This window comes from Oncorhynchus keta, chromosome 10, assembly GCF_023373465.1.
Source record: "Oncorhynchus keta strain PuntledgeMale-10-30-2019 chromosome 10, Oket_V2, whole genome shotgun sequence".
NCBI classification, from domain to species: domain Eukaryota; kingdom Metazoa; phylum Chordata; class Actinopteri; order Salmoniformes; family Salmonidae; genus Oncorhynchus; species Oncorhynchus keta.
The window spans coordinates 28,838,048-28,865,093 of NC_068430.1; the positions used below are offsets into that span (position 1 = coordinate 28,838,048).

General features: G+C 42.5%; 1 protein-coding gene across 2 annotated transcripts in view; it reads right to left on the reverse strand.

Moving 5' to 3' along the window:
• The window catches only part of LOC118388483 (immunoglobulin superfamily member 21-like), a 277,169-nt gene that overhangs the window by 24,404 nt on the left and 225,719 nt on the right, over positions 1-27,046 (reverse strand). For both annotated transcript variants that reach the window (XM_035777607.2, XM_035777606.2), the window contains exon 5: positions 2,910-3,025. In XM_035777607.2, the coding sequence (XP_035633500.1) occupies positions 2,910-3,025 (116 nt within the window). The remainder of the gene's footprint in view (positions 1-2,909; positions 3,026-27,046) is intronic.

Consider the following 27,046-nt stretch of genomic DNA (forward strand, 5'->3'; position numbering starts at 1 on the left):
TCTAGTGTGAGGCGGCTAGATGTACAAGTATAAATCCTGGACAGGACACTAGTCTATTGCAGGGCCATCACCACAATCTGTCTCCTTATGTAACATGTACCCTCTATATTACCTTCTATATGTATTTAGACAGAAGATTACAGTCTGACCAAATCCACTCGTAGAATCATCAGTGATTTGATGAGTCATAAAACTCCTGACCAGATCCACTGACACACATCTTTGAATCCAAATGACTACCCCACTGCATGAGTTGATTCTCTACATGACCAGAGCTACTCAGGGAGTCTAATGGAAAGACTACAGGCATACATATATTTGGAGAGATGGTCTTTCAGATCTATCTCATTTCCTCCTTCAAGGTTGGGAGAGAAGTCCAGCAGAGCAGGACTGTAATGACTTAAAACCAGCTGTGGGATCATTATAGCAGAGTGTCAGGCAGGCCATGGAACGCACTCATGGGGCTTTATATAGGTGGTCAGTCAGTACCTGAGAGACGGAAATCATGTTCACCTTGTATTCACCTCTCACTGGGTTCATAATTAAATGATTAATGGCCCAGTGGGGACGAACAGCGAGTGGCACCACTCACGCAGTGTTCGTAGGCTCATAGGCCAGAAGACAGAGAAGCATGTGGCTTCAGCTATCTCTACTACCTTGTCTGCTATCTCAAAAAGTTTAGGGAATAGCAGGGTGTCTAATGGAAATTCCTGGTACAATCATTACTAATTAGTCACTTTGTGATAAGAGTAATGATCCAAACTCGGTCTACCCGTATGTCCATGTTTGATATTTTTTTTAAATAGTCCCTATAATGACCACATTGCCTGGTGTATTTATATAAATTATGATTCACAAGTCAAACTCTTCCATAGAAAATAATCTCTTCAATCATCCCCTTCTACAACTACACGGAACAAAAATATAAACATGTAAAGTGTTTGTCCCATGTTCTATGAGCTGAAATAAAACATCCCAGAAATGTTCCATGTGCACAAAAAGCTTATTTCCCTCAAATGTTGTGCAGAAATGTGTTTAAATCCCTGTAAGTGAGCATTTCTCCTTCATCAAGATAATCCATCCACCTAGCAGGTGTGACTTATCAAGAAGCTGATTAAACAGCATGATCATTACACAGGTGCACCTTGTGCTGGGGACAATAAAAGGACACTCTAAAATGTGCAGTTGTGTCACACAACACAATGTCACAGATGTCTCAAATTTTGAAGGAGTGTGCAATTGGCATGCTGACTGCAGGAATGTCCACCAGAGCTGTTGCCAGAGATTTTTATGTTCATTTCTCTACCATAAGCCACCTCCAACGTCGCTTTAGAGAATTTGGCAGTACGTCCAACCGTCCTCACAACCGCATACCACGTGTAACCATGCCAGCCCAGGACCTCCACATCCAGCTTCTTCGTCTGAGACCAGCCACCCGGACAGCTGATGAAACTGTGGGTTTGCACAACCGAAGAATTTCTGCACAAACTATCTCAGGGAAGCTCATCTGCATGCTCATCATCCTCACCAGGGTCTTGACCTGACTGCAGTTCGGCGTCGTAACTGACTTCAGTGGGCAAAGTGTGCTCTTCATGGATGAATCCCCGTTTCAACTGTACCTGGCAAATGGCAGACAGCGTGTATGGCATCGTGTGGGCGAGCAGTTTGCTGATGTCAACTTTGTGAACAGAGTGCCCCATGGTGGCAGTGGGGTTATGGTATGGGCAGGCATAAGCTACGGACAACGAGCACAATTGAATTTTATCGATGGCAATATGCACAGAGATAACATGATGAGATACTGAGGGCCATTGTCGTGCCACTCATCACCTCATGTTTCCGCATGATAATTGCCTGCATACTCACCAGACATGTTAATAAATGCTCTGGATGGACGTGAACGACAGCGTGTTTCATTTCCCGCCAATATCCAGCAATTTCACACAGCCATTGAAGAGGAGTGGGACAACATTCCACAGCCCACAATCAACAGCCTGATAAATTCTATGTGAAGGAGATGTGTCGCGCTGCATGAAGCAAATGGTGGTCATACCAGATACTGACTGGTTTTCTGATCCACGCCCCTGCCTTTTTTAAAGGTATCTGTGGACAACAGATGCATATCTGTATTCCCATTCATGTTAAATCCATAGATTAGGGCCTAATAAATTCATTTCAACTAACTGATTTCCTTATATGAACTGTAACTCTTTGAAATTGTTGGCATGTTGCGTTAACATTTTTGTTGAGTGTACTCTACCTCCTATCTTTTCAACAATACCTTTCAGAAAACAACGAACAATTATGTACAAGTCTTTATACCACAAAATACAGCAGTGGGCTAGTTGTAGAAGGGGATGGATGATTGAAGAGATTATTTATACATGCCGTGGGCTAGTTGTAGAAGGGGATGATTGAAGAGATTATTTATACATGCAGTGGGCTAGTTGTAGAAGGGGATGGATGATTGAAGAGATTATTTATACATGCAGTGGGCTAGTTGTAGAAGGGGATGATTGAAGAGATTATTTATACATGCAGTGGGCTAGTTGTAGAAGGGGATGATTGAAGAGATTATTTATACATGCAGTGGGCTAGTTGTAGAAGGGGATGATTGAAGAGATTATTTATACATGCAGTGGGCTAGTTGTAGAAGGGGATGATTGAAGAGATTATTTATACATGCAGTGGGCTAGTTGTAGAAGGGGATGATTGAAGAGATTATTTATACATGCCGTGGGCTAGTTGTAGAAGGGGATGATTGAAGAGATTATTTATACATGCAGTGGGCTACACATGACTGGAACCTTTCATGTGTACATTAATATTGTTAACAGCGTGAGATGTCCTATATACTGCACTGTATATGCACTGAACAGCATGTTCAAGTGCATAAATGTGTGACTCACCGAAGGGGCAGGTTTGCCTCCCTTTGCAGTGCACAGTAGAGTGAAGTTATGGGCCTGGTACCGGCTGAATGGAGCTGGACAGTTCTCTGCCGTAACTGAGATGTTGTTTGGAGGAGCTTTGGAAAGAGAAAGGGACAGGTTAGGCAACAACACATGGCAGCTAAAAATGTACTAAAAATGACAAATTATACTACTATTATAAATGTTAAACTCATTATCCTTGACACTGTGTGCTCAGGATTGTTTGTGTCATAAAGCAGGGCTGTTGGCCAGGGCCCTATGCTGTGTTCAGGATCCCTTGGGTTTCATGCCAGTCTATGGGGCTGGTTAAAGATATGGAGCAGAGCTCATGCACATCATACAGTATTAGCAGCCCATTGCCTGGCTCTCTCAAGGGAAACCTGCAAGCATGTCACAGAAATAGGAAAACATGTGAGCACCACTTTACAGCAGAGAAGAGCAATGGGAGATAAGCTGAGTGAACAGGAAATAAAGCCCCTTCACATAAATTCAGATGCTTAACATGCAATCCATGTTTCACTACACTAGTGCTGGTCTTTTGAAAGCAAATTCCTCAAATAGCGGTCCCTCACTGAATGTGTAGATCAATAATAAACCCATCAAGGGAGATATAGGAGTGGATGACCAGGAGTGTGAAAAGAGGGTGAGTTGAATAAATGGATGAACAATATGAAAATGCAGATGGCGGTCACAGTGACAACATCAGTTGAGGAGGATGAAAGATAGAAAAAAGTGTTGACATCTAAATTTCCTTGCTACTCTGAATGTTTCAGACTTTCCCAGTTGCTGCATCCTCAAGGCTGGCATTAGATATTCTGCCTGCTATATTATCACATGAAACATTTCCTGTGAATTTGCCTTCACACCCGGCATAGAGGAAGCAGAATATGTCTGGTCCGTTTGGCTTCTCTGAGCCTTTATAGGAAAGAAAAACAGTGTGTGAAACCAGGAGAAGGGGTTAAAAGAGAGCCCAGTGGGAGTTCCACTATGAATCTCTCAATTGATAAGACACGCTTAAAAAGATCCTACATCAGCGATACTGGCCTGGGAATAGAGCCGTTTCATGTGTAACTTTTATATCTAAATCTATTTGGGGGGTTTCAAGTAGACATGCCAAAGCGATTAATTGATTAAAACGAAGGGGGGAAAATGTCTGATGGCCTGAGCGCCTTCTTGTTTCCACACCTCTTAATTGCTTATTGATGGGGGACGTATGGCTGTAAATTAACCTTAGAACACTCCATTAGCCGTCTAACAGAGGTCTGTCTGAAACGGGTATGATTAGCTCTCAGAGGCATCACAGGCCCAGACAGCTAGAGCTCAGAGCCTTACCTTAAATGTACAGCAGCAAAACTGTTATCCACTGCCAGAGCACCATTGACTTCACCAAAGCAAAAGGCTGCATTGCATTACAGAAGGATATTTGAGAAAAACTGGTCATTAACATGCTTTGTTCAATGAGATGCAAAGCTACAAGTCTACTTGGCAAGTCTCTGCCTCTGACAACTTTTTAAATTGAGAGCAGGAAGTTTATTCGATGTTAGATGTGATATTGGCCTTACATACTCCATTTCATTACATTCCTATGTTTCTTGCACCATTTGTGGAACATTATGGATTCACACTTTGTATCATGAATTTTCATCATTTCACCACCTCATCAGTTCTGACGTCAGTTCTGATTGTTAACCTCTTTCTGCATTTCACAATTCCTAAGCACACCTTCTGTTTTCAGAATGAAACTGGGATTCTCTACTGCGTGGTAGAATATTTACTTCATGTAAAAAGATGTGGCATGTGCAAAATCCATAGCAGCTAAGTTTCCTAGGCACACGTAAACATTGATTAACTGATTTCATACAAAAAAACTACATCCCTGTGTTGTGTAAGAAATTGTGTAAGTAAATTGCGTTGTGTAAGAAAAATCCTTTACACTTTGAAGAGGATGTCAATGTCTTTGACAGCTTCTTCTCTGTAAAGCGTCATATTCTATTGCTATGCAGTGACACGAGCTGCTTTACTTTGTATCTGTGCATCCTGACTGCTACAGCCTCCGCAGCCATCTCTATCACTGCATTACATACAAAGGCAAAGCCGGGAAGGACATATTTGAGACTACGTTTGAGAGGAGGCCTGGGAGGAGAATCAAAGGACGGAGGCTCTCAAGTCCAGGATATTCATCTTATCAAACACAACATTTGAAAGTGTTTGTATGGTAAAACTCTGCTCTGCATTCAATTGCTCTGCCAAGGCCAGCCTTCAAAGATGCAGCCCTTTCTCCTACATCTATACACTAAAGAAATCTTAAATTAAAGTGGAAACCATGTATTTTCCTTTCTCAGTCAGCTCAACTACAGAACAGTTCATACCACTAACAGTCCAAGCCCCCCTCTCCCTCCTCCCTCCCTTGCTCTACACCCTCAAGCACCATTAACCTGCTCTCTTTAAAAAAAAATAACAGCAAATTGGATTGGAGAGTGTGTAGAGCAGAACCACATTTAACAGAGCTCACTGGGGACTTCTCTCCCAGGCCTGATAATTAAGGGAATTAGTGCTCTGGAGACAGTTGTGTGAACAAGGCAGCATCCCAAAATCTCCTTTTAGTCAGCGCACAGGTCTCAAGTTCACATCTCCAGGGTTTGGGGGAGAAAGGACAAAAGGAGAAGGTCCCTAGGTCATTCTTGGCTCCTTTTCACTGAAAGTAATTTTGTAATAACTATTTAATGGAATTGTACTTTTTGGTCATGTGCTCAAGAGTAATCAGTCCAAATAATCAGTCCCAAAGTAATCAGTCCAAATGTCTGCATGACCTTTCATTTGTTTCGGTCTGCCAAGAGATTGTTGGAGGCATTGTCCTACGTGGCTTGATCAAAATCATATTCAGATTACCTTCTTGACAAATCAACCTCAACAGCTCTCTGTCATTGATGGTGATGATCTACTTGTCAGAGTATAGGGCGTTCTGACTCCAAGTAGCAGCCTGAATATTGTATCATTATGTGATTAAACATGATCTATTATTGACACTGAATTTCGAGTAGATCATCATTTTGTCTCCACATTCCATAGCATGTCCCAAGTTTCCATATAATCTAATTTAAGTAACATACCCCTGTAAGTGGCAATTGATGCTAAAATGCAACCCTTGCGTAAAGCTATTATTGCAGACTTAGAAACGTTTTTCTTTTAATTCCTCTGAATATTTAATATGGATACATGCACATTACTCATACCTGCTAATAAATCATGCATGTATGTCACAGAGAGATTTGCAGGTGATTTGAGAGAACTAGGTGAACCCTAAATGGAGGGGGAAGTGCTTCATTCCCCCGTGCCACAGACCATGCTTCTACTGCTGGTCTACAGAACAGACTGCAATAGGAACATTGAGCTGTGCTTGCAGGTTTAAATATAACACCACCATGAAAAGGAACAGAGGGAGGAGTGAGACATACAAAGACAATGTACAATGTTCATTTGATGATGAACTTTCAGTGGGAACAACCCACCGGAATGAAAACACTTTCGACCCCAAAAGAGAGGCTGCATCCATTATTAATTTAGCAAATTGACACAACGTAATACTTGCATCTGGTGTCAGACCTTCCTCTGACACAAAAACGAGGTAAGGCATACAGAAAAAATAAATATCTCTATACTTTCACGAGGATTCAGAGATAACATTCTTAACACTTTGAGTCAAAGGGAAGGCAAAAATACTCTTCCATTCCATATACATGTTCCAATGTGTCTCTAAAGAAATACATTTCATCTCACAGCACCGTGTGTGGGGGAGACGCTTAGATGGTGAGAGCATCACTATAGCAGACAATGAAGCATAGACAGGAGTTCACGTTACAGGTAATTGGCTATTGTAACCGATCAACAAACAGCAAAAGCTATTTTCTAATAACTGACACTAGTTCTTTACATGGCACCTACTATTCAATTAAGATCTAAGAAAACTCATATACTGTAGTCCGCCTCCACACCGACAGTCACTCTCTCAATGCGAAAGCACAATGTAGCCTAGATAGAGTGGGGCTAAGTGAGTCAATGACAGGAGACGACTTTGCCAAACTGCTTGCTTACAGAAGTTTGAGAAGTCGCCCACTTGGAAGGGATACGATTGAAGGCAGAAGATGGAAGGCAGCCTAAAAAACAATCAAAGCCAAGTCCTCTCTAGGGGGTAAGAGACACGTTGAAATAAGTGCTGGCGAGAGGCTCCAAGACCTAAGACTGCTCCTTTGAAAGCAGTACCAGGAGATAAAAGACACTGAAATGCTTTTTAATCACTTTTCCATTGTGCTTTCAGCATTTACATTTACCCCCCCCGTCCCTTTCATTTTCATTCATCATTACTGGGCTGTCAGCTCTTATCGCGTTGTCCCACCGCTAACCAAACAGGAACAAGGAGCAGGAGGAAGGGGATGAGGGACTCCTTCAACTCTGGTGACTGTCAGGAAGAGGAAGAGGATGACACACAGACAAAAGCTTGTGTCACTTTGAACAAGTTCCTCAGTTAGAAAGTCCATTAATCAAACCAAACGCTGCTGAAAATGCAGCATGCACACATACATAGTAGCTTGTGAGTGCATGTGTGCATATGGTTTCATAGATATTCATTGCTGTCAGCCCAGTCCTACCTGCTGTCTGCAGTGTTTGGACGTATCGTGGTGGCGATGTCTCTGTCGGAGAAAGAAAGCTCTATAGACTTATTATAATTTTTTTTTATCTGTTGTTTCTTAAATATGCCACCTTGGACTGATTAGTCTTAGCCCTTCAGAGCAAAACTTTACAAAGTTTCCCCCAAAAAAATATACAGAAACTTTTACAAAGGAAGGCTTTCTTTCACTAGGGAGCGATTTGCGCATTTAAGCTCAATTGAGAGATGCTCTGTTTTCTCCCTCTGGTCCCATACGATAGGCAATAAGATATGTCATGGCTGTGTATAGCTTTACTGTCACTCCACTCTCCCATGCCTGCAGCTCTCCGAGGGTAAAAACCAGCCATGGACTTAGAGCCCTGTGCATATAATGAGGACATGGGGGACATAAGAGAGGATTTCTCTAGCACGGCTCTAAGGCTGGGTTCAGACGGGACAAAAGGGAAAGGTTCTTTGGTGTAAAGCGTAGAGAGGCAGATGGGCCCCCACTACCCGGCACAGTGTCAGTAATGCTTTGACTGGCACCCTCATCCCTAAAGTCTATTTTCCTTTTCGGGTGGGGAGGGTTGGAGGAAGCTATGCAATCTGCTTTGACTTGGCCCCCATTTACCTCTGGCCCAGTCCCCTTCTCTTGTGGGTAATTTACAGGGCCCAGGCCTGCCGGCTCCTTTAGGGCTCCCTGGTGCCTGGTGTGTCACAGACAAATTGGTTGATCAGTGTGATTGTAATGCCTGGTTCAGATGCTTTCTTTATGACACCTAATTTACCGACCAAGCAGGGAAAAATGGGGCCATAAAGTTATACGAGGCCAAAGAGATTCAGACGAGGCAGTGGAGTATCCATCATTTAATTCTCCACCATTGGCCCCTGACCATATGAGCAATCCCTAAAGAAGTATTTGAAAGAGTCTACATCAAATGCCCTCAGCTAGACAGCCACAAGCTCCCCAACTGTCGGCAAGTAGTATACACAGCCTTCGAGGACAGACAGGCCGAGGAATTCATATTTCAAACTGACAATGCCTGGGGGTTTGATGGGGAACAGACATGAACTCATAACAATGACAGATGGATGACCATGCAACCAACCATTTGGCACACCACATCATTTCAACATAGAAATTGGGTAATAAGTTGATCAATGAGATTTCAACCTTTATTCACCTATTCAAAAAGTCAGACAGAGGTTTGTTGAATTCCCAATGTGTTATTACCATTTGAAAGCACAACAAAGTTCAAATGGGAATACAATGTCAGATATTTTATATTTATACCACAACTTCTTTGGGGTAGCCCCCCTTCTTCTCAATTTCCACCTAAAGACATACCCTAATCTAACTGCCTGTAGCTCAGGCCCAGAAGCAAGGATATTCATATTCTTGGTATCATTTGAAAGGAAACACTCTGAATTTTGTGGAAATGTGAATTGAATGTAGGAGAATATAACACAATAGATCTGGTAGAAGAAAATACAAGGAAATAAACACACATTTTCATTTTTTATTGTTGCTGCATCATCTTTCAAATGACTAAGAACAGCCAAAAATACAGATAGTATGCTGAGGATGATTTGAATGAAGAACATAAGATGGCAACAATAGCTGAGCAAAGTTTTAGACAGATAACTTCAAAAATGAGCGAGCTACATGACATTGAGCATGAAGTCACCCAGGTGTCCCACACAAATGTACCCAAGTGGCCGAATTGGTACAGTGATACATTTTGAAGGAAAGAATTATATACAAAATACATAATTAATATTCTAACACACACCCCAAAAATATATATAAAACATATTTAAAAAATAAAATAACAAGGGTAACTATTTACACATTTTCTATTTACAATATTGTGAAGACCCTCCGTCCTCTACACAATATTGTGCTGCTGTTGCCATGGCCCATAGCAGTCTCTTTCTGCTGTAAAGCAGAGGCTTACTGAACAGGTGGTGCAGGTGATGGGGAATTTCCTGTGACAAAGGGCACAACGACATCTCCCACATTCATGCCTGCAGAGATTAATCTGGGAAGGTGAACACCACTGGTTGGAGCAGAAGGGACAGAGGTAGAGGGGACAGAAGGTGCTACAGTGGACTTGCTGTAGCTAGCAAGCTCCTGGATGAGCACCTCCCTGAAGGCTAGCTGTGAGATGGTGGGCTGTCCACAGCTCTTGGCCATTTCCTTCTGGAGGATGAAGGCATTCACCAGAGCAATTTCAATGAAATGATGGACAAATGTATTGTACCATTTCGTGGTCGTGTGGAGAACATTGTAGTATCCTATCAATTTCTTCAATAATTTGGGTAACATCTGTATATCTAGACTTTGTTTTCGCTTTTCCTGATTTATTCGGCATAATTTAAATATATAGAATTTCTGAAAATGCTCTTCACTATGTACTGCAATGCGTAACACTCGTGGCTCCGTCAAGTAGGATTATCAATGGGGAATGAACCTCCTTTACGCCAGAGCTTACGACAAAGGCTGGTCTTCGAACGTATAACCATTACATATTGCCGTTTACCTCAGCTCATTGGCGATCTTCCAAGCTAGATTTCAAGATGATCAAGATGATCAGTGATCAATCAACGATAGACCGCTCCTACCATTGGTGAGCAATGAGGTCATTGATTGGTGTCTTCAAATCGGTTTGTTTCGATCAATACGTCCTAGAAAAGAGCCATCAAGTGTGATTGTGGTACTACCCAACAGAGGATTGCAATGAAACCAACCATGACTGGATAAACGTGTGTTTAGTGTGTGTATTTACCATGAATGTTTCATCCAAAGTTGAATGAGACGGAAATCACGACCCAAGCGTTTTACAAATGTTTCATGTTAGGCTATAAAAATGGATTTTATCAAACAAAACTAACATTCACTGTGGAGCTAGGACAATTGGCATTGCCAACGAGGAATATTTTCAAAGGTAAGATATTTATTTTATTGTTATTTCTGACTTTTGTGACGCTAATGCTTGGTTGGAAAATGCTAGTAATACTTTTGTTAGCTGGGTGCTCTCCTCAGACAATCGCATGGTTTGATTTTGACGTAAAGCCTTCTTGAAATCTGACACAGTGGCTGGATTAATAAGATGTTAAGCTTTGAAATGATGTAAAACACATGTATTTACAATACATTTTTATATTACAAATGGTGTATTTAGAATTTTAGCGCTCTGCAATTTCACTGGCTGTAGGCCAGGTGGGACGCTACCGTCCCACTGGTGCCAGAGAGGTGTTATCACTGTGCTTCATCCAATAGCACAACCAAAGGATTGCAGGATTGCAGTTGAGATTATTGTGTAAATACATAGTGCAAGTGAGCAATGCTGTTCGAGATTCTGCACAGATTATTATAAGAACTTGTGAAGATTTTTGTGAAGCTCTCCACCGACCTGTGATATTTGCACGCTATCTTGAACATGCACTCTTTCTATGATGACATTAGAATATGTGTATAGTCACTGTAGGCTAACCTGTGGCCATGGATGTGTTACTCATTTTAAGGTTGAATAAACACTGTGACATTAGTTTGTAAAATAGACTTAACTTTAGGCTATTTACTTTATTACAAAAGTAATATTTAATTGTGTTTGGTTATTAATGCAACCAAATACCAACATTGAAAGTATATCTAGTGCTTTGATAATTTCATCTGAGCCACTGGCTTAATACTATTCTTTAACTATTATTTTTGGGTTAGTTGGATGCGTGAATCCAACATATCATATGTTAACTTGTCGACAAGTTAATAGGCAATTTACTGTATTCCAAAATTAATGTTAAATTGTGTTTGGTTGTCAACACAACCAAATATCAACATTTGAAGGAAATATTGTATATTTTGTGCCCCTAACTTAGTCTGGCTTTAATTCCAGTTTGTCTACGAAGTAAAAATAAATATGTTGGATTCACGTCTCCAGCTCAACCAATAATCAAAGTTAAAGAATAGGACTAAATCTAATCTAATCAAACATTAAATGCACTTTAAATTAAATACACTGTATTTGATTTAGTCCTATTCTTTAACTTTGATTATTGGTTGAGATGGAGAAGTGGATCCAACATATAATAATGATTGACTACATTTGAAATAAACCAAAGCTTGAAATCCTAGGCCTATTTGTACTGTCCATTTTTAGTTTAATCCTGGAATCAATTGAAACAATAGCTCTTGATGACTTTGCAAATGCTATATTTATTTCAATCTCTTCATTCAAAGACTCAATCATGGACACTCTTACTGACAGTTGTGGCTCTTTTGTGTGATGCATTGTTGTCTCTAACTTCTTGCCCTTTGTGCTGTTGTCTGTGCCCAATAATGTTTGTACCATATTTTGTGCTGCTACCATGTTGTTGCTATGTTGTGTTGCTACCATGCTGTGTTGTTAAGTGTTGCTGCCTTGCTATGTTGTTGTCTTAGGTCTCTCTTTTATGTAATGTTGTGTTGTCTCTCTTGTTGTGATGAGTGCTTTGTCCTATATTTATATTGTATTTATTTAAAAAATGTAATCCCAGGCCCCCGCCCTCGGAGGAGGCCTTTTGCCTTTTGGTAGGCCGTCATTGTAAATAAGAATTTGTTCTTAACTGACTTGCCTAGTTAAATAAAGGTAAAAAGTAATAACAAATATAGGCCTAAATAGTATAATTGATGACATATGACTTATAGATTATGGTTATATTTCATTTGTTCTGTTGGAATTACTTTGATAGCAACAGTGACTATATTTATTCATTAAGAGATCTCTCAATAATCATTCTAACGATAGCACATTGGTAGTAGTCAGTGACAAATATCAAAGCTATGCTGGGCTTGGAACCCTGGATGGGAGACCAAATGAATAGCAGTTAGATCAACTCTCCAGTACGAGGTGCTGCCCAGCCTTGTTTTTTTTCTGGTAGCGGATATAACGTTAAAGATCTGACTTTGTTTCAAAGGTAAAAATTGAACATATTTTATACAAGGTTTGTCTATGTTGAAAATCAGTTGCAATTACGACACCTTCCACCCTCAAAACAACAGTTTATGTTCATTACTTTTCCACGTAGATTCCATGTCACAATACGATGACAAATTACATTGAAACAACGTTGATTCAACCAGTTTGTTCTCAGTGGGAAGAGTTATTTTCAAAACTAGGAATATTGTACCCCAAGAACCTGTTTAAAAAAACATAGTATGAAAATCGTTGGTCATTTAGTAAGTGAAATAGGGAGAAGGTAATGTTAAAACACTTTTTGAGTGGATGTCTGTGTAACTGCCTCAACAGTATTGTGGACCACAAACGTTGTTTCCCCTCTGTAAGCCAATAATGAATTTAATGATAATGGAAAAGTGGCTTAAGATTTCCCATTTTTGTTTGTGGGCGTGTGTGTGAGTGTGTGTGCGTGTGCATGTATGTGTGTGTGTGTGTGTAAAGCATATAAAGGGGCGAAGTCCCCGTAGGTGATGTTGGCAACACTGATTGGAAACTCTGCCAATTCTACCTCTCACTGGTTGCCCACAATAACCAAAGAGCTGTGTGAAACAACCTCAAAGACCAGTGAAATAAATGGCATATAAAATATTTACACTTTAGAATTCACTAATATAGTTAGACATTCTAAGCTAGGCCTTTGCTTGTTTTTTTCCTCTGACTTAACCTATTCCTTTCATTGAGAGTTGAGAGATGCGAATAAAGAAATGTTTCCTATATACTGTACAGCCTCCATACAGTAGCCTACTGTATACTTAACTTCTAGCGACTGCTTCCTCTTACAGTATCTCTCTTTTAAAACTTGTTATGGCTGCAATCCCGATAAAAACCGGTGAATAGCATAGCGCTACATTCAATAAATATTACTACAAATATTTATATTCATGAAATCACAAGTGCAATATAGGAAAACACAGCTTAGCCTTTTGTTAATCCACCGGTCGTGTCAGATTTTGAAATGATGCTTTTCAGCGAAAGCCATCCAAGCGTTTGTGTAAATTTATCGATTGCACTACAAAACATTAAGTACACTTAGCATCAGGCAGCTTGGTCACGAAAATCAGAAAAGCAATCAAATTAATCGTTTACCTTTGATGATCTTCGGATGTTTTCACTCATGAGACTCCCATTTACACAACAAATGTTCCGTTTGTTCCATAAAGATAATTTTTATATCCAAAATACCTGTTTGTTTGTCGCGTTATGTTCAGAAATCCACAGGAAAGAGTGGTCATGACAATGCAGACAAAATCCATAATGTCCACAGAAACATGTCAAACGTTTTTTATAATCAATCCTCAGGTTGTTTTTAAAATATATAATCGATAAACCGCAAATGTTTTTCACAGTAAGAGAGGGGAAAACAATGGCTGTCCAAATTCGGGTTGCGCGAGCAAAACTCATGTGACCACTTGACGCGATGTTATCGTTCTGGCTCATTTTTCTAAATAAAAGCCTGAAACTATGTCTGAAAACTGTTGACACCTCGAGGAAGCGATAGGAAAAGGAATCTGGTTCATATCCCTTTAAATCCAGCAAGGCTATGGAACATGGAGTTTTCAAAATAGAAGGCACTTCCTGTTTTGATTTTCCTCAGGGTTTCGTCTGCAATATCAGTTCTGTTATACTCACAGACAATATTTGGACAGTTTTGGAAACTTTAGAGTGTTTTCTATCCAATACTAATAATACTATGCATATATTAGCAACTGAGACTGAGGAGCTGGCCGTTTACAATGGGCACCTTTTCATCCAAGCTACTCAATACTGCCCATGCAGCCATAAAAAGTAAAAATTACACTATGTTTACTCATTGATTATATTATGGAATATATTCATATTTTCATACATATTTTAATAAAATCCATAGGAATACCTGCAATGGTGAGATATACATTCATCAAATCGATTAATAGCCTAAAATACAGATGTAGGATCCTAATTTTATCCAGTTTGCTACAGCAAGAAAATAATCCTGCAACAACAGCAATTATGAATTATGATGTGGATTATAATTTATTTACATTTTTGTAAGGGTTTATACACTTTTCATTAGGGGAAATCCAGTCGGAAATGTCATATTGGAAATTTTGCAGGAATATTCTCAGCAACAAAATAGTGATCAAATTAAGATCCTACATCTGTATGCATCGGCAATCTGTCAAATAAACCACAGCAATGTGAAGAGAGTGTGCCTATCTGTCTGCAAATCAACTGTTCCCTTTAGATCCAGCACTCCCCCTCTTGCATAACATCACTGACTGTTCAGCCTGGAAGCTACCTTCTTTTTGTAATCAGGATATGAAATGGAAATTATTATTATAATAACAATAATTATAATAATTATTGTAGTTATTAATTTTAAAAAAGAGTTCAGCTTTACTCTTTCTCAATTCCCGAATGGCTACATTTATTTATTTTCCAAAAATACCTATACCACCCTGAGAAGTCGGGGGCAATGTTGCCTACATCTAGTGTAGGGAGGGATGGGGGTTACAACATAAAATGTGCATGGGAATTAATTAATAAGCATGGAAATCCATTCATGAATTCTTCATGGGGATATTTTCCATCTGTATCCAGAGTATTTCACAAGGATGCTGTAGTGGTATTGGGATGGGTTTGTTATGATGCAAATAGCACATTGTGTTGGGGCCTGAGAGAGGCTGTGTTTATTTAGGCCTACTAACTGAAATTCTGGACCTCTTAGAAAAACAGGAAACAAGGAAAGAACAAATAATTATTCCCAAGTATCTTTGTTGCTGATATGTTTTAGAAGAAGCCAACACAGGGGAATTAATGAAAGGAAACAAATGAAGGGATTTTGTCATCATCAACCCCTTCTCAATCAAAAACATTTCCATTTTCCACTTGAGATGTTTCACTCTCAGCAGATTGCCAAACATCCTAAATTGAATCTGTAACGTTTGCCTCTGGACATGAGACACTTTGTTTCAAGGGTGCCTTTCATTGCTCAACTACTTCAGAATTTAATCTCCCAAGTGAGCCTTTTATTGTGATAAACCCAGTGGCTATGGTAGTATTGGCAATGCTATAATAGTAAAAAAGCAATAGAGACGAAAAGCAATGAGATGTTGAGCAGGTAAAAATGTGTTGTGAATGAAATCACAGGAAAATCTCACTAAAGTACATTCCTATGTGATTTGTGCATTTGTGTGTGTGCCTGTGTATAAAGTATGAGACATGATAAAGGCTCTTTGATGTATTCTGAGACGGAGCAAAAGCTTCATTACATGAGTCTCTGCTTATATTATGAGCCACAGCATGTCCTGTTCTTGTAGGCAATACTGACATCCTTTGAATAATAAAACATCAGTGTAATATCAGGAACAGGGGTCACCAGCACATTCTCTGTGCGATTACCACTTTATATCCACACCCCAACCTCAGTTGGTGGCAAATATATATTTTTCTTAATCACATAGGAGTTTAGTATGTCAGCTTGTCAGACAGACAAATGGATGTTTCCACACCTTACTCCCCTTTACTGCTATAGAAGACAGTAGGAGAGGACAGAACCAAACAAAAGGACATTGAAAACCATGTGACCTTAAGCTTTCACAGAGAAAGTATTACATTAGATTGAGGCTTCAAGGCCACTTTTACTTCCTGGTGACAATAGGTTGAGACTAGAAATTACATGATGTACTGTAATGAGTATGCCTAATGCATACACTGTGTTTGATCAGAAGGTCATGAATTTGCATTGACATGCCTCCATACGAACCTGTCTGTCAGTGGTTGTGATTAAAGGCTGGCTACAGTCCCCGGTCTATCTCTGATACAACATGCCATTAGGATTCCAGATTGCTCTGATGCACCCTGGCGGCGGTAGAGTTGTTGGGGGGTTGTGTGTCCTTTAAATTTGTTAGATATTAGGTTTTGTAGTGGAATTGTTAGATATTACCTGTTAAATAATGCTGCACTGTCGGATCTAGAAGAATAAGCATTTCGCTACACTCGCAATAACATCTGCTAACCATGTGTATGTGACCAACAAAATGTGATTTGATTTGATTAAATGTAGTCATTTGTCACTCATTAGATTCTACTACTACTCTACTCTACTCACTACGGGGTCAACACAGGCCAGGCCTGACTTTCTCACGCAGTCCACTTTGTTTGTTCTTTTCAAGGGGATAATGTATCAAAGGAATAATTACCATCATCCTCTCATGCATTACAAATGGAACAAGGAAATTATACCTCTCGAGTTGACATGAGTCATCAGAAGAGAGCTTCAGAGAACGACGTGTAATTTGGGTTTGACTTTCTTTAGATAATGAGCCACTACCCTTATGTTTGGTCACTGATATAGTCAGGTTCCTTCTCTGATGATTCAGTCCAGCCTCTTAGGTCAGATCATCCCAACACAAACAGATTGTCACACAAGGCTAAAGGTGCCCTTCACATTGCTGGCAATTGAATCTAAAAACATTCCTAGTTTCACGGACCACAGTGAACACCCATGCGGACAACTGTGTGGATAAGGATTCTTCATGCGTCCATTTATGTCTATATAGTACGTCTTAATAAATTACACCAATACTTGGCTGATACATTAACATTGTGTCATCTGTCACTTGGCAGTAGGACTAAAGTCATGCCATTAATAATATATGGATGATTTTCAAGTGTCTGTGAAATCAAGCTAGATATAAATCTGCTACGTAATTACCTGTCAAAAGATGATGACAATAAATCATTAAGCTATGAGGAGAATTGCAGTCTGGAAATGAAATTGACTTTTTGATTTGTCATCTAAAACTTTCAAATGCATAATATTAGCTACTCTGGTTTAAAGGTTAACATTAAATACATGATAAATGGTCATCTTCACCTCTCCTTGATTTTATTGAACAGGGTCTGTCAAATTCATGATATTCAGTTTGGAGAAAGATGAAAAACAGGACCATTTAATGGATTACTCCATGTATTTCTCTTCAGATCAGTAGAGCAGAAAGCCAGGACAGAGACAACCTCTCATGTCCTAACAGAAATAGCCTGGCTATAATTGTAAATCAGGTTGTGAGCCTTTTTCTATTCAACAGTCATTCAGTCACAATAGGTTAGAACAAGTGAGAATATGCTCTCGGGCAAAGACACAGCAAGTGCCAAGTTTAAGAGTCTTCATTACATAGAACACGATATCATTTATGGAGTCGGGTTACTGTTCAGGGGCAATCTGACAAACATATTGACTTTGACACACTTGAGGCTGCAGATATTCTGCACCTACTTTCCATTATGCCGTAATCTGATTTAGGAGGTACCTTGGCTCAGTAGAAAGCTACCTTCATTTCTGCACCTCATAAACTTTTGGTATCAACATGTGGGTGAAGGTATTTCCATTCTCAAACAGAAACAGAAATCATATGTATTTTACAATGCCATAAATCGACTATAATATAGTATAATAAAATATGTAGAGATTTTCAGACTTATGGTTATGCAAGAATATTACAGAGCACATTAGTAGCCCTTTGTTATTCAATATTTGGTCAAGTGTGGATTTGTGGCATGCAGACACAACTCTTTAAAACCACTATATCATGTTCTTATGGTGGGAATGTACCATACAGCACATTAATAATGCACTAACAGTAATTATCCTTCATAAGTACATGCAAATGGTTGCTCATTGACATTTCCTGCTAAGCTCACTATAAGTGACAGAGTTTGTGCAAGTTGTAGTGAGAGGCTACACATGAACGACATGAATGTGATAGATAAAAGGCCGCAGAGTTGTTCTCCCATGAGGAGTCATTACAAATCTCTCACTCCAGCACGGCTTGGCAGTTACAGTCCAGACATCTTCTACATGGCTTTTCCATTTAGGCAATTAAAAGATCTGCCGACCCACAGCCACTACTCGTAGCCTAACTTGATGCATTCCAGAGGAGAAAAGAAAGGTCCCAAATCCAGGCTGAATTTCCCTTTCTCATTTCCCCCCTTTCGCTTCCCTCACCTATTTTGTATTCAAGTTTAGATAAATGGGCATAGTGGGAAGAAATCCACTCGATACATGCTCATGGGCTGCCTTTAGTGCAGCCAACAGAGATGAATGTGGAATCTCTAAAAGCTAAGACTACCGTGAAGGGGCGCTCAGCAACGCTCCAAAATGTCTGCCACTTTTCCCTCAGATGGGCCATACCAAGTAACACTTACAAGCTCAGGATGTTTGACAGGGACTAGGAAGTGAACATCTGATTACAAACTCTTACCACAATAGTTAGTAATAGTTATGCCCTCAACTATGCCCCTACTATCGTATAGTTGTGCTGGCAGTGCCACGTAAAGACCCATCCAATGAAAACCTACCACACCACATTCTAATGCCAACACAACAATATCACATGGTTGGATTTCTCTCTGGAATCTGTCAATAACAAATTAACACATTTCATGACAATGTACAATTTTGTAGAACTGAGCGATTAAATTTAAAAAATATATATATTATTAAACAACTAATTGACCAACGTATTTATCAACGCACCATTTCTTCAGAGAGAAATCCTATAAAGCATGAGAGAAATCAAATCGAAAACAAACTGTGTGACGCTGTAAGGAGTTGTAGTTTTCCATAGGCAAATATTCAAACTAGATCAGTGAAGAAAACGTGGTAATTAATTACAAGAAAGTTGGATTTCATTATTACTGAAACAGGACCCAAGTGTTAAATATAAAGATCCAGTTCATTTAAAACAATTGGAGGTCCCCTTACATTTCAGTGTTGTGATGCAAAAATTATAGCAATGTGATTTTCTGGATTTTTTTCCTCCTTTTGTCTGTCATAGTTGAAGTGTACCAATGATGAAAATTACAGGCCTCTCTCATCTTTTTAAGTGGGAGAACTTGCACAATTGGTGGCTGACTAAATAATTTTTTGCCCCACTTTATATATATATATATATATATATATATATATATACACTGCTCAAAAAATAAAGGGAACACTTAAACAACACAATGTAACTCCAAGTCAATCACATCAAACTGTCCACTTACAAAGCAACACTGATTTACAATAAATGTCACATGCTGTTGTGCAAATGGAATAGACAACAGGTGGAAATTATAGGCAATTAGCAAGACACCCCCAATAAAGGAGTGGTTCTGCAGGTGGTAACCACAGACCACTTCTCAGTTTCTATGCTTCCTGGCTGAAGTTTTGGTCACTTTTGAATGCTGGTGGTGCTTTCACTCAAGTGGTAGCATGAGACGGAGTCTACAACCCACACAAGTGGCTCAGGTAGTGCAGCTCATCCAGGATGGCACATCAATGCGAGCTGTGGCAAGAAGGTTTGCTGTGTCTGTCAGCGTAGTGTCCAGAGCATGGAGGCGCTGCCAGGAGACAGGCCAGTACATCAGGAGACGTGGAGGAGGCCGTAGGAGGGCAACAACCCAGCAGCAGGACCACTACCTCCGCCTTTGTGCAAGGAGGAGCACTGCCAGAGCCCTGCAAAATGACCTCCAGCAGGCGACAAATGTGCATGTGTCTGCTCAAACGGTCAGAAACAGACTCCCTGAGGGCGGTATGAGGGCCCGACGTCCACAGGTGGGGGTTGTGCTTACAGCCCAACACAGTGCAGGACGTTTGGCATTTGCCAGGGAACACCAAGATTGGCAAATTCGCCACTGGCGCCCTGTGCTCTTCACAGATGAAAGCAGGTTCACACTGAGCACATGTGAAAGATGTGACAGAGTCTGCAGACGCCGTGGAGAACGTTCTGCTGCCTGCAACATCCTCCAGCATGACCAGTTTGGCGGTGGGTCAGTCATGGTGTGGGGTGGCATTTCTTTGGGGGGCCGAACAGCCCTCCATGTGCTCGGCAGAGGTAGCCTGACTGCCATTAGGTACCGAGATGAGATCCTCAGACCCCTTGTGAGTTCATATGCTGGTGCGGTTGGCCCTGGGTTCCTCCTGGAGTGTTTCAGCAGTTCCTGCAAGAGGAAGGCATTGATGCTATGGACTGGCCCGCCCGTTCCCCAGACCTGAATCCAATTGAGCACATCTGGGACATCATGTCTCGTTCCATCCACCAACGCCACATTGCACCACTGTCACGCCCTGGTCTAAGTATTTTGTATTTATCTTCATGTATTGGGTCAGGCCAGGGTGTGGCATGGGGTTTTTGTATTGTGGTGTGTTTGTCTTGGGGTTTTGGTGGTGGGATTGGGATTGGAGCTTAGTGGGTTATCTAGCAAAGTCTATGGCTGTCTGGAGTGGTTCTCAGTCAGAGGCAGGTGTTTATCGTTGTCTCTGATTGGGAACCATATTTAGGCAGCCATATTCTTTGAGTTTGTCGTGGGTGATTGTCCTTAGTGTCTTTGTTCCTGTCGCTGTATTAGTTGACAAGTATAGGCTGTTTCGGTTTTCGTTACGTTTATTGTTTTGTAGTGTTTGTGTTATTTCGTGTTTACGTTTGTTTGATTAAACATGGATCGCAATCTACACGCTGCGTTTTGGTCCGACTCTCCTTCACCACACCTAGAAAACCGTTACAGAATCACCCACCACAAACGGACCAAGCAGCGTGTCAACAGGCAGGAGCCACAGGAGAGGCAACAGAGGCAGCAGCAGCAGGAGCAGCAGCAGCTGCAGTGGGAGAGGCTGCACCACCTGGAGAAATGGACATGGGAGGACGAACTGGACGGTAAAGGACCCTGGGCTCAGCCTGGAGAATATCGCCGCCCCAAGGAAGAACTGGAGGCGGAGAAAAAAGTGGAGAGGCGCTGGTATGAGGAGGCAGCACGGCGTAGTGGATGGAAGCCCGAGGCCAAAAATGTATTGGGGGAGGCTCAGGGAGAGTGTGGCAGAGTCAGGAGTCAGACCTGAGCCAACTCTCCCTGTTTATCGTGAGGAGCCAAGGAGGAGACCAGAACCAGAGCAGGTGTTGGAGGTGAGCGAAGCAGAGACTGTGAAGGAGTTCATGGGGAAATTGGAGGAGAGAGAAATGAGGGAGTTGCTGTGTTGGTGCTTTAAGCATGGAATTCGCCCGACGGAACGTGTCGGGATTTGATGGCACCTGAGTTAGCGCTCCATAATCGTCCTGAGGTGCGTGTTAGTCGGCTGGTGAAGTTGGTGCCAGCCTCACGCACCAGGTCTCCTGTGCACATCCCTAGCCATGCACGTCCTGTGCCAGCACTGCTCTCAGGATCTCCAGTACGCTTTCACGGTCTAGCCCATCCTGTGCCACCTCCACACCCCAGCCCTCCGGTAGCAACTCCCCGCACCAGGCTTCCTGTGCGTGTCCTCGGTTCAGTTACACCAGTGCCAGCACCACGCATCAGGCCTACAGTGCGCCTCGCCTCTCCAGCGCTGTCGGAGTCTCCCGCCTGTCTAGCGCTATCAGAGCCTTCCTCCTCTCCTGCGCTGCCGGAGCCTCCCGCCTGTTCAGCGCAGCCAGAGCCTTTCTCCTCTCCTGCGCTACCGGAGTCTGGCGCCTGTTCAGCGCAGCTAGAGCCTTCTTCCTCTACAGCGCTGCTGGAGTCTCCTGTCTGTTCAGCGCAGCCAGAGCTGTCAGCCTGCATGGAGCAGTCAGAGCTGCCAGCCTGTGTGGAGCAGCCAGAGCTGTCAGCCTGCATGGAGCAGCCAGAGCTGTCAGTCTACATGGAGCAGCCAGAGCTGCCAGTCTACATGGAGCAGCCAGAGCTGTCAGTCTGCATGGAGCAGCCAGAGCTGTCAGTCTGCATGGAGCAGCCAGAGATGTCAGTCTGCATGGAGCAGCCAGAGCTGCCAGTCTGCAAGGAGCTGCCAGTCTACATGGAGCAGCCAGAGCTGTCAGTCTGCATAGAGCAGCCAGAGCTGCCAGTCTACATGGAGCAGCCAGAGCTGTCAGTCTGCATGGAGCAGCCAGAGCTGCCAGTCTGCAAGGAGCTGCCAGTCTGCAAGGAGCTGCCAGTCTGCACGGAGCCGCCAGAGCTGCTAGTCTGTAAGAAGCCGCCAGAGCTGTCAGCCTACATGGAGCAGCCAGAGCTGTCAGTCTACATGGAGCAGCCAGAGCTGCCAGTCTACATGGAGCAGCCAGAGCTGTCAGTCTGCATGGAGCAGCCAGAGATGTCAGTCTGCATGGAGCAGCCAGAGCTGCCAGTCTGCAAGGAGCTGCCAGTCTACATGGAGCAGCCAGAGCTGTCAGTCTGCATAGAGCAGCCAGAGCTGCCAGTCTACATGGAGCAGCCAGAGCTGCCAGTCTACATGGAGCAGCCAGAGCTGTCAGTCTGCATGGAGCAGCCAGAGCTGTCAGTCTGCATGGAGCAGCCAGAGATGTCAGTCTGCATGGAGCAGCCAGAGCTGCCAGTCTGCAAGGAGCTGCCAGTCTACATGGAGCAGCCAGAGCTGTCAGTCTGCATAGAGCAGCCAGAGCTGCCAGTCTACATGGAGCAGCCAGAACTGTCAGTCTGCATGGAGCAGCCAGAGCTGCCAGTCTGCAAGGAGCTGCCAGTCTGCAAGGAGCTGTCAGTCTGCAAGGAGCTGCCAGTCTGCACGGAGCCGCCAGAGCTGCTAGTCTGTAAGAAGCCGCCAGAGCTGTCAGCCTACATGGAGCAGCCAGAGCCGCCAGTCAGCGTGGAGCAGCCAGAGCAACCAGTCAGCATGGAGCAGTCAGAGCCGCCAGTCAGCATGGAGCAGCCAGATCTTTCAGTCTGCCAGGATTCGCCAGTCAGCCAGACTCTTCCAGATCTGCCAGTCAGCCAGACTCTTCCAGCTCTGCCAGTCAACCAGACTCTTCCAGATCTGCCAGTCAACCAGACTCTTCCAGATCTGCCAGTCAACCAGATTCTTCCAGAACTGCCAGTCAACCAGACTCTTTCAGATCTGCCAGTCAGCCAGGATCTGCCAGTCGGCCAGGATCCGTCAGTCAGCCAGAATCCGCCAGATCCGCCAGTCAGCCAGGATCTGCTGAGACCACCAGCCAGCCAGGATCTGGTAGATCTATCTACCTGCCTGAGCTTCCTCTCACTCCCGAGCTTTCTCTCACTCCCGAGCTTTCTCTCACTCCCAAGCTTTCTCTCACTCCCGTTCTTTCCCTCAGTCCCGAGCTGCCTCAGTCCCGATCTGCTCTTCAGTCCAGTGGTTTTCTGGGTGAGGACTACTAGGCCATGGTCGGCGGCGAGGGTGGACTATCCAGGGACGCGAGGAAAGGGGACTAAGACATTGATTGAGTGGGGTCCACGTCCCGCGCCGGAGCCGCCACCATGGACAGACGCCCACCCGGACCCTCCCTATTGTTTTGAGGTGCGTTCGGGAGTCCGCACCTTAGGGGGGTTCTGTCACGCCCTGGTCTAAGTATTTTGTATTTATCTTCATGTATTGGGTCAGGCCAGGGTGTGGCATGGGGTTTTTGTATTGTGGTGTGTTTGTCTTGGGGTTTTGGTGGTGGGATTGGGATTGGAGCTTAGTGGGTTATCTAGCAAAGTCTATGGCTGTCTGGAGTGGTTCTCAGTCAGAGGCAGGTGTTTATCGTTGTCTCTGATTGGGAACCATATTTAGGCAGCCATATTCTTTGAGTTTGTCGTGGGTGATTGTCCTTAGTGTCTTTGTTCCTGTAGCTGTATTAGTTGACAAGTATAGGCTGTTTCGGTTTTTGTTACGTTTATTGTTTTGTAGTGTTTGTATTTCTACTTACACATCCTCATCTGCACATCTTTCACTCCAGTGTTAATTACTAAATTGTAAATTGTAACTTATTTTCCACATAATGTTGATGCTACCATCTCCTATGACCGAAAAGAGCTTCTGGATATCAGAACAGCGATTTCTTACCTCGAACTGGACAAAGATTTTTTCTTTAATGAGTCGAACGAGAAGAATATAATGTTGCTCCCAGACAAGGCCCAAATCCCCATCATTCGCATGAAGAAAATAAGGAAATACAGGGGCGGAGATCAGTGTGCCTTGTGAGAATTTGTCAGCGAGTGGTTAACCCGCCTCTACCTTCCATTCTATTAGCCAACACGCAATCACTGGAGAATAAACTGGATGAGCTCCGTTCATGACTATCCTAACAATTGGAAATAAAACATTTGAATATCTTATTTTTCAAAGAGTCGTGGCTTAACAATGATGCAGATAATATACATTTGGCTAGGTTTTCTGTGCATCGGCAGGACAGAACAGCTAATTCTGGAAAGAAGGGTGGGGGTGTGTGAATATTTGTTAATAATAGCAGGTGCGCGATGACTAATATTAAGGGAGTCTCGAGGTATTGCTTGCCTGAGGTAGAGCTTCTCATGATAAGCTGTAGACCACACTATCTACCAAGATAGTTTTTATCTATATTTCTTAGCCATCTCTTTACCACCACAAACTGATGCTGGAACTAAGACCACACTCAAGAGGCCATAAGCAAACAAGAACATGCTCATCCAGAAGCGGTGCTCCTAGTGGCCAGTGACTTTAATGCAAGCAAACTTACATTTGTTTTATCTAATTTCTACCAGCATGTCACATGTGCATCCAAAGGGGAAAAAAACTCTAGACCACCTTTACACCACACACAGAGACGCTAACAAAGCTCGCCCTCCATTTGGAAAATCTGAGCAAAATTCTATCCTCCTGATTCCTGTTTACAAGCCAAAACTAAAGCAGGAAGTACCAATGACTCGCTCAATACGGAAGTGGTCATATGACGCGGTTGCTACGCTACAGGACTTTGCTAGCACAGACTGGAATACGTTCCAGCATTCATCCAATGGCATTGAGGAGTATACCACCTCAGTCAACGGCTTCATCAATAAGTACATTGAGGATATCGTACATATCTCAACCAGAAGCCATGGATTACATGCACATCCGCACTGAGCTAAAGGATAGAGTTACCGCTTTCAAGGAGCGGGACTCTAATCCGGACGATGATAAGAAATCCTGCTATGGCCTCAGACAAACCATCAAACAGGCAAAGCGTCAACACAGGACTAAGATTGAATCATAATAAACTGGCTCTGAAGTTCGTCGGATGTGGAAGGGCTTCCAAACTATTGCGGACTACAAAGAGAAATCCACCCACGAGCTGCCCAGTGACACGAGCCTACCAGACAGGCTAAATGCCTTTTATGCTCGCTTCGAGGCAAGCAACACTGAAGCATGCATGAGAGCACTAGCTGTTCCAGATGACTGTGTGATCACGCTCTCTGTAGCCGATGTGAGCAAGACCTTTATAAACAGGTCAACATTCACAAGGCCGCAGAGCCAGACGGATTACCAGGACGTGTACTCAGAACAACCCCGGACCAACTGGCAATTGTCTTCACTGACATTTTCAACCTCTCCCTGACTGAGTCTGTAATACCTATATGTTTCAAGCAGAACACCATAGTCCCTATGCCCAAGAAAGCAAAGGTGCATACAGGCTTCCAATAAAAAAGGAGAGAAAAGGTCATATGAACAAAATGTATATGTTTTCTCAGCCTCAGGTACAATCAGTGTCTCTCTGGGGAGGAGGAGAGGCAGTGATAGAGACATCCTGGGATGGAAGTGAGGAGGCACACTAGGAATTAGGCCCAAACTTCACAGTGAAGAGATGTCAGGGGAGGACTGTGCACAATATCAGACACACATCAGACACACACACAGAGAGCAGGATGAAGGGAGGAGCGCTATTCAGGAAAAAAGAAAAGAGACACATCATGAAAGACATCACAAGGTTATGTTTTAAGCTATTTTTTAAAAGAGTATGGGAGCTATTTGAATATGAATACTTTGAGAGTTTTTGAACTGTACTCCCCCTAAAACTTTGCTGAAAGTTACTTGCTGTGGCTCTATGTGTGCATGAATATGTGCATCACCAGTGTTCATCCAAGTGTGAATAATTAATAAGAGTTAATAATGTCTTGATTTTGTAATGGACTGTGAGAACAAGAATGTGGTTCAGATCCTTTTGCTTGAAATCATAAGGTTCACACTCATAATAACTACACTCTTAGAAAAAAGGATTCCGAAAGGGATCTTCGGCTGTCCCCATACTTCGAGTCGGTATTCATGTCAGAAGAAGGAATTCCCCTTGACCATGCCCACAATTGGGGAAAACAAACATGTTCCCATGTAGGGAAATAAAGCCTAGAAGAAGTAGGTAACACGTAGCTATGTGTGTCATCACAGGTAATACTTTTCATTCGTTTAGTATAGTCCATTTGTAACTCCACTCACTACTTGTAGCTTTATAGTCAGTCTATTTGTGTTGTTGGTCTTGGCTTGCTTAATGTTCTGGTTGGTAGTTAGCATTCCCTCACGTGGCTAACGTGGCGTCGTAATGAAAAGGAGCATGAGGGAAGCCCTACACTATCCATGTCAAATCAAATCTAATTGGTCACATACACATGGTTAGCAGATGTTAATACGAGTGTAGGGAAATGTTGTAATTCTAGTTCCGACAGCGCAGTAATAACACAAATATAAAGGGGTGAATGAGAATATGTAAATATAAGTATATGGATGAGCAATGGCCGAGCGG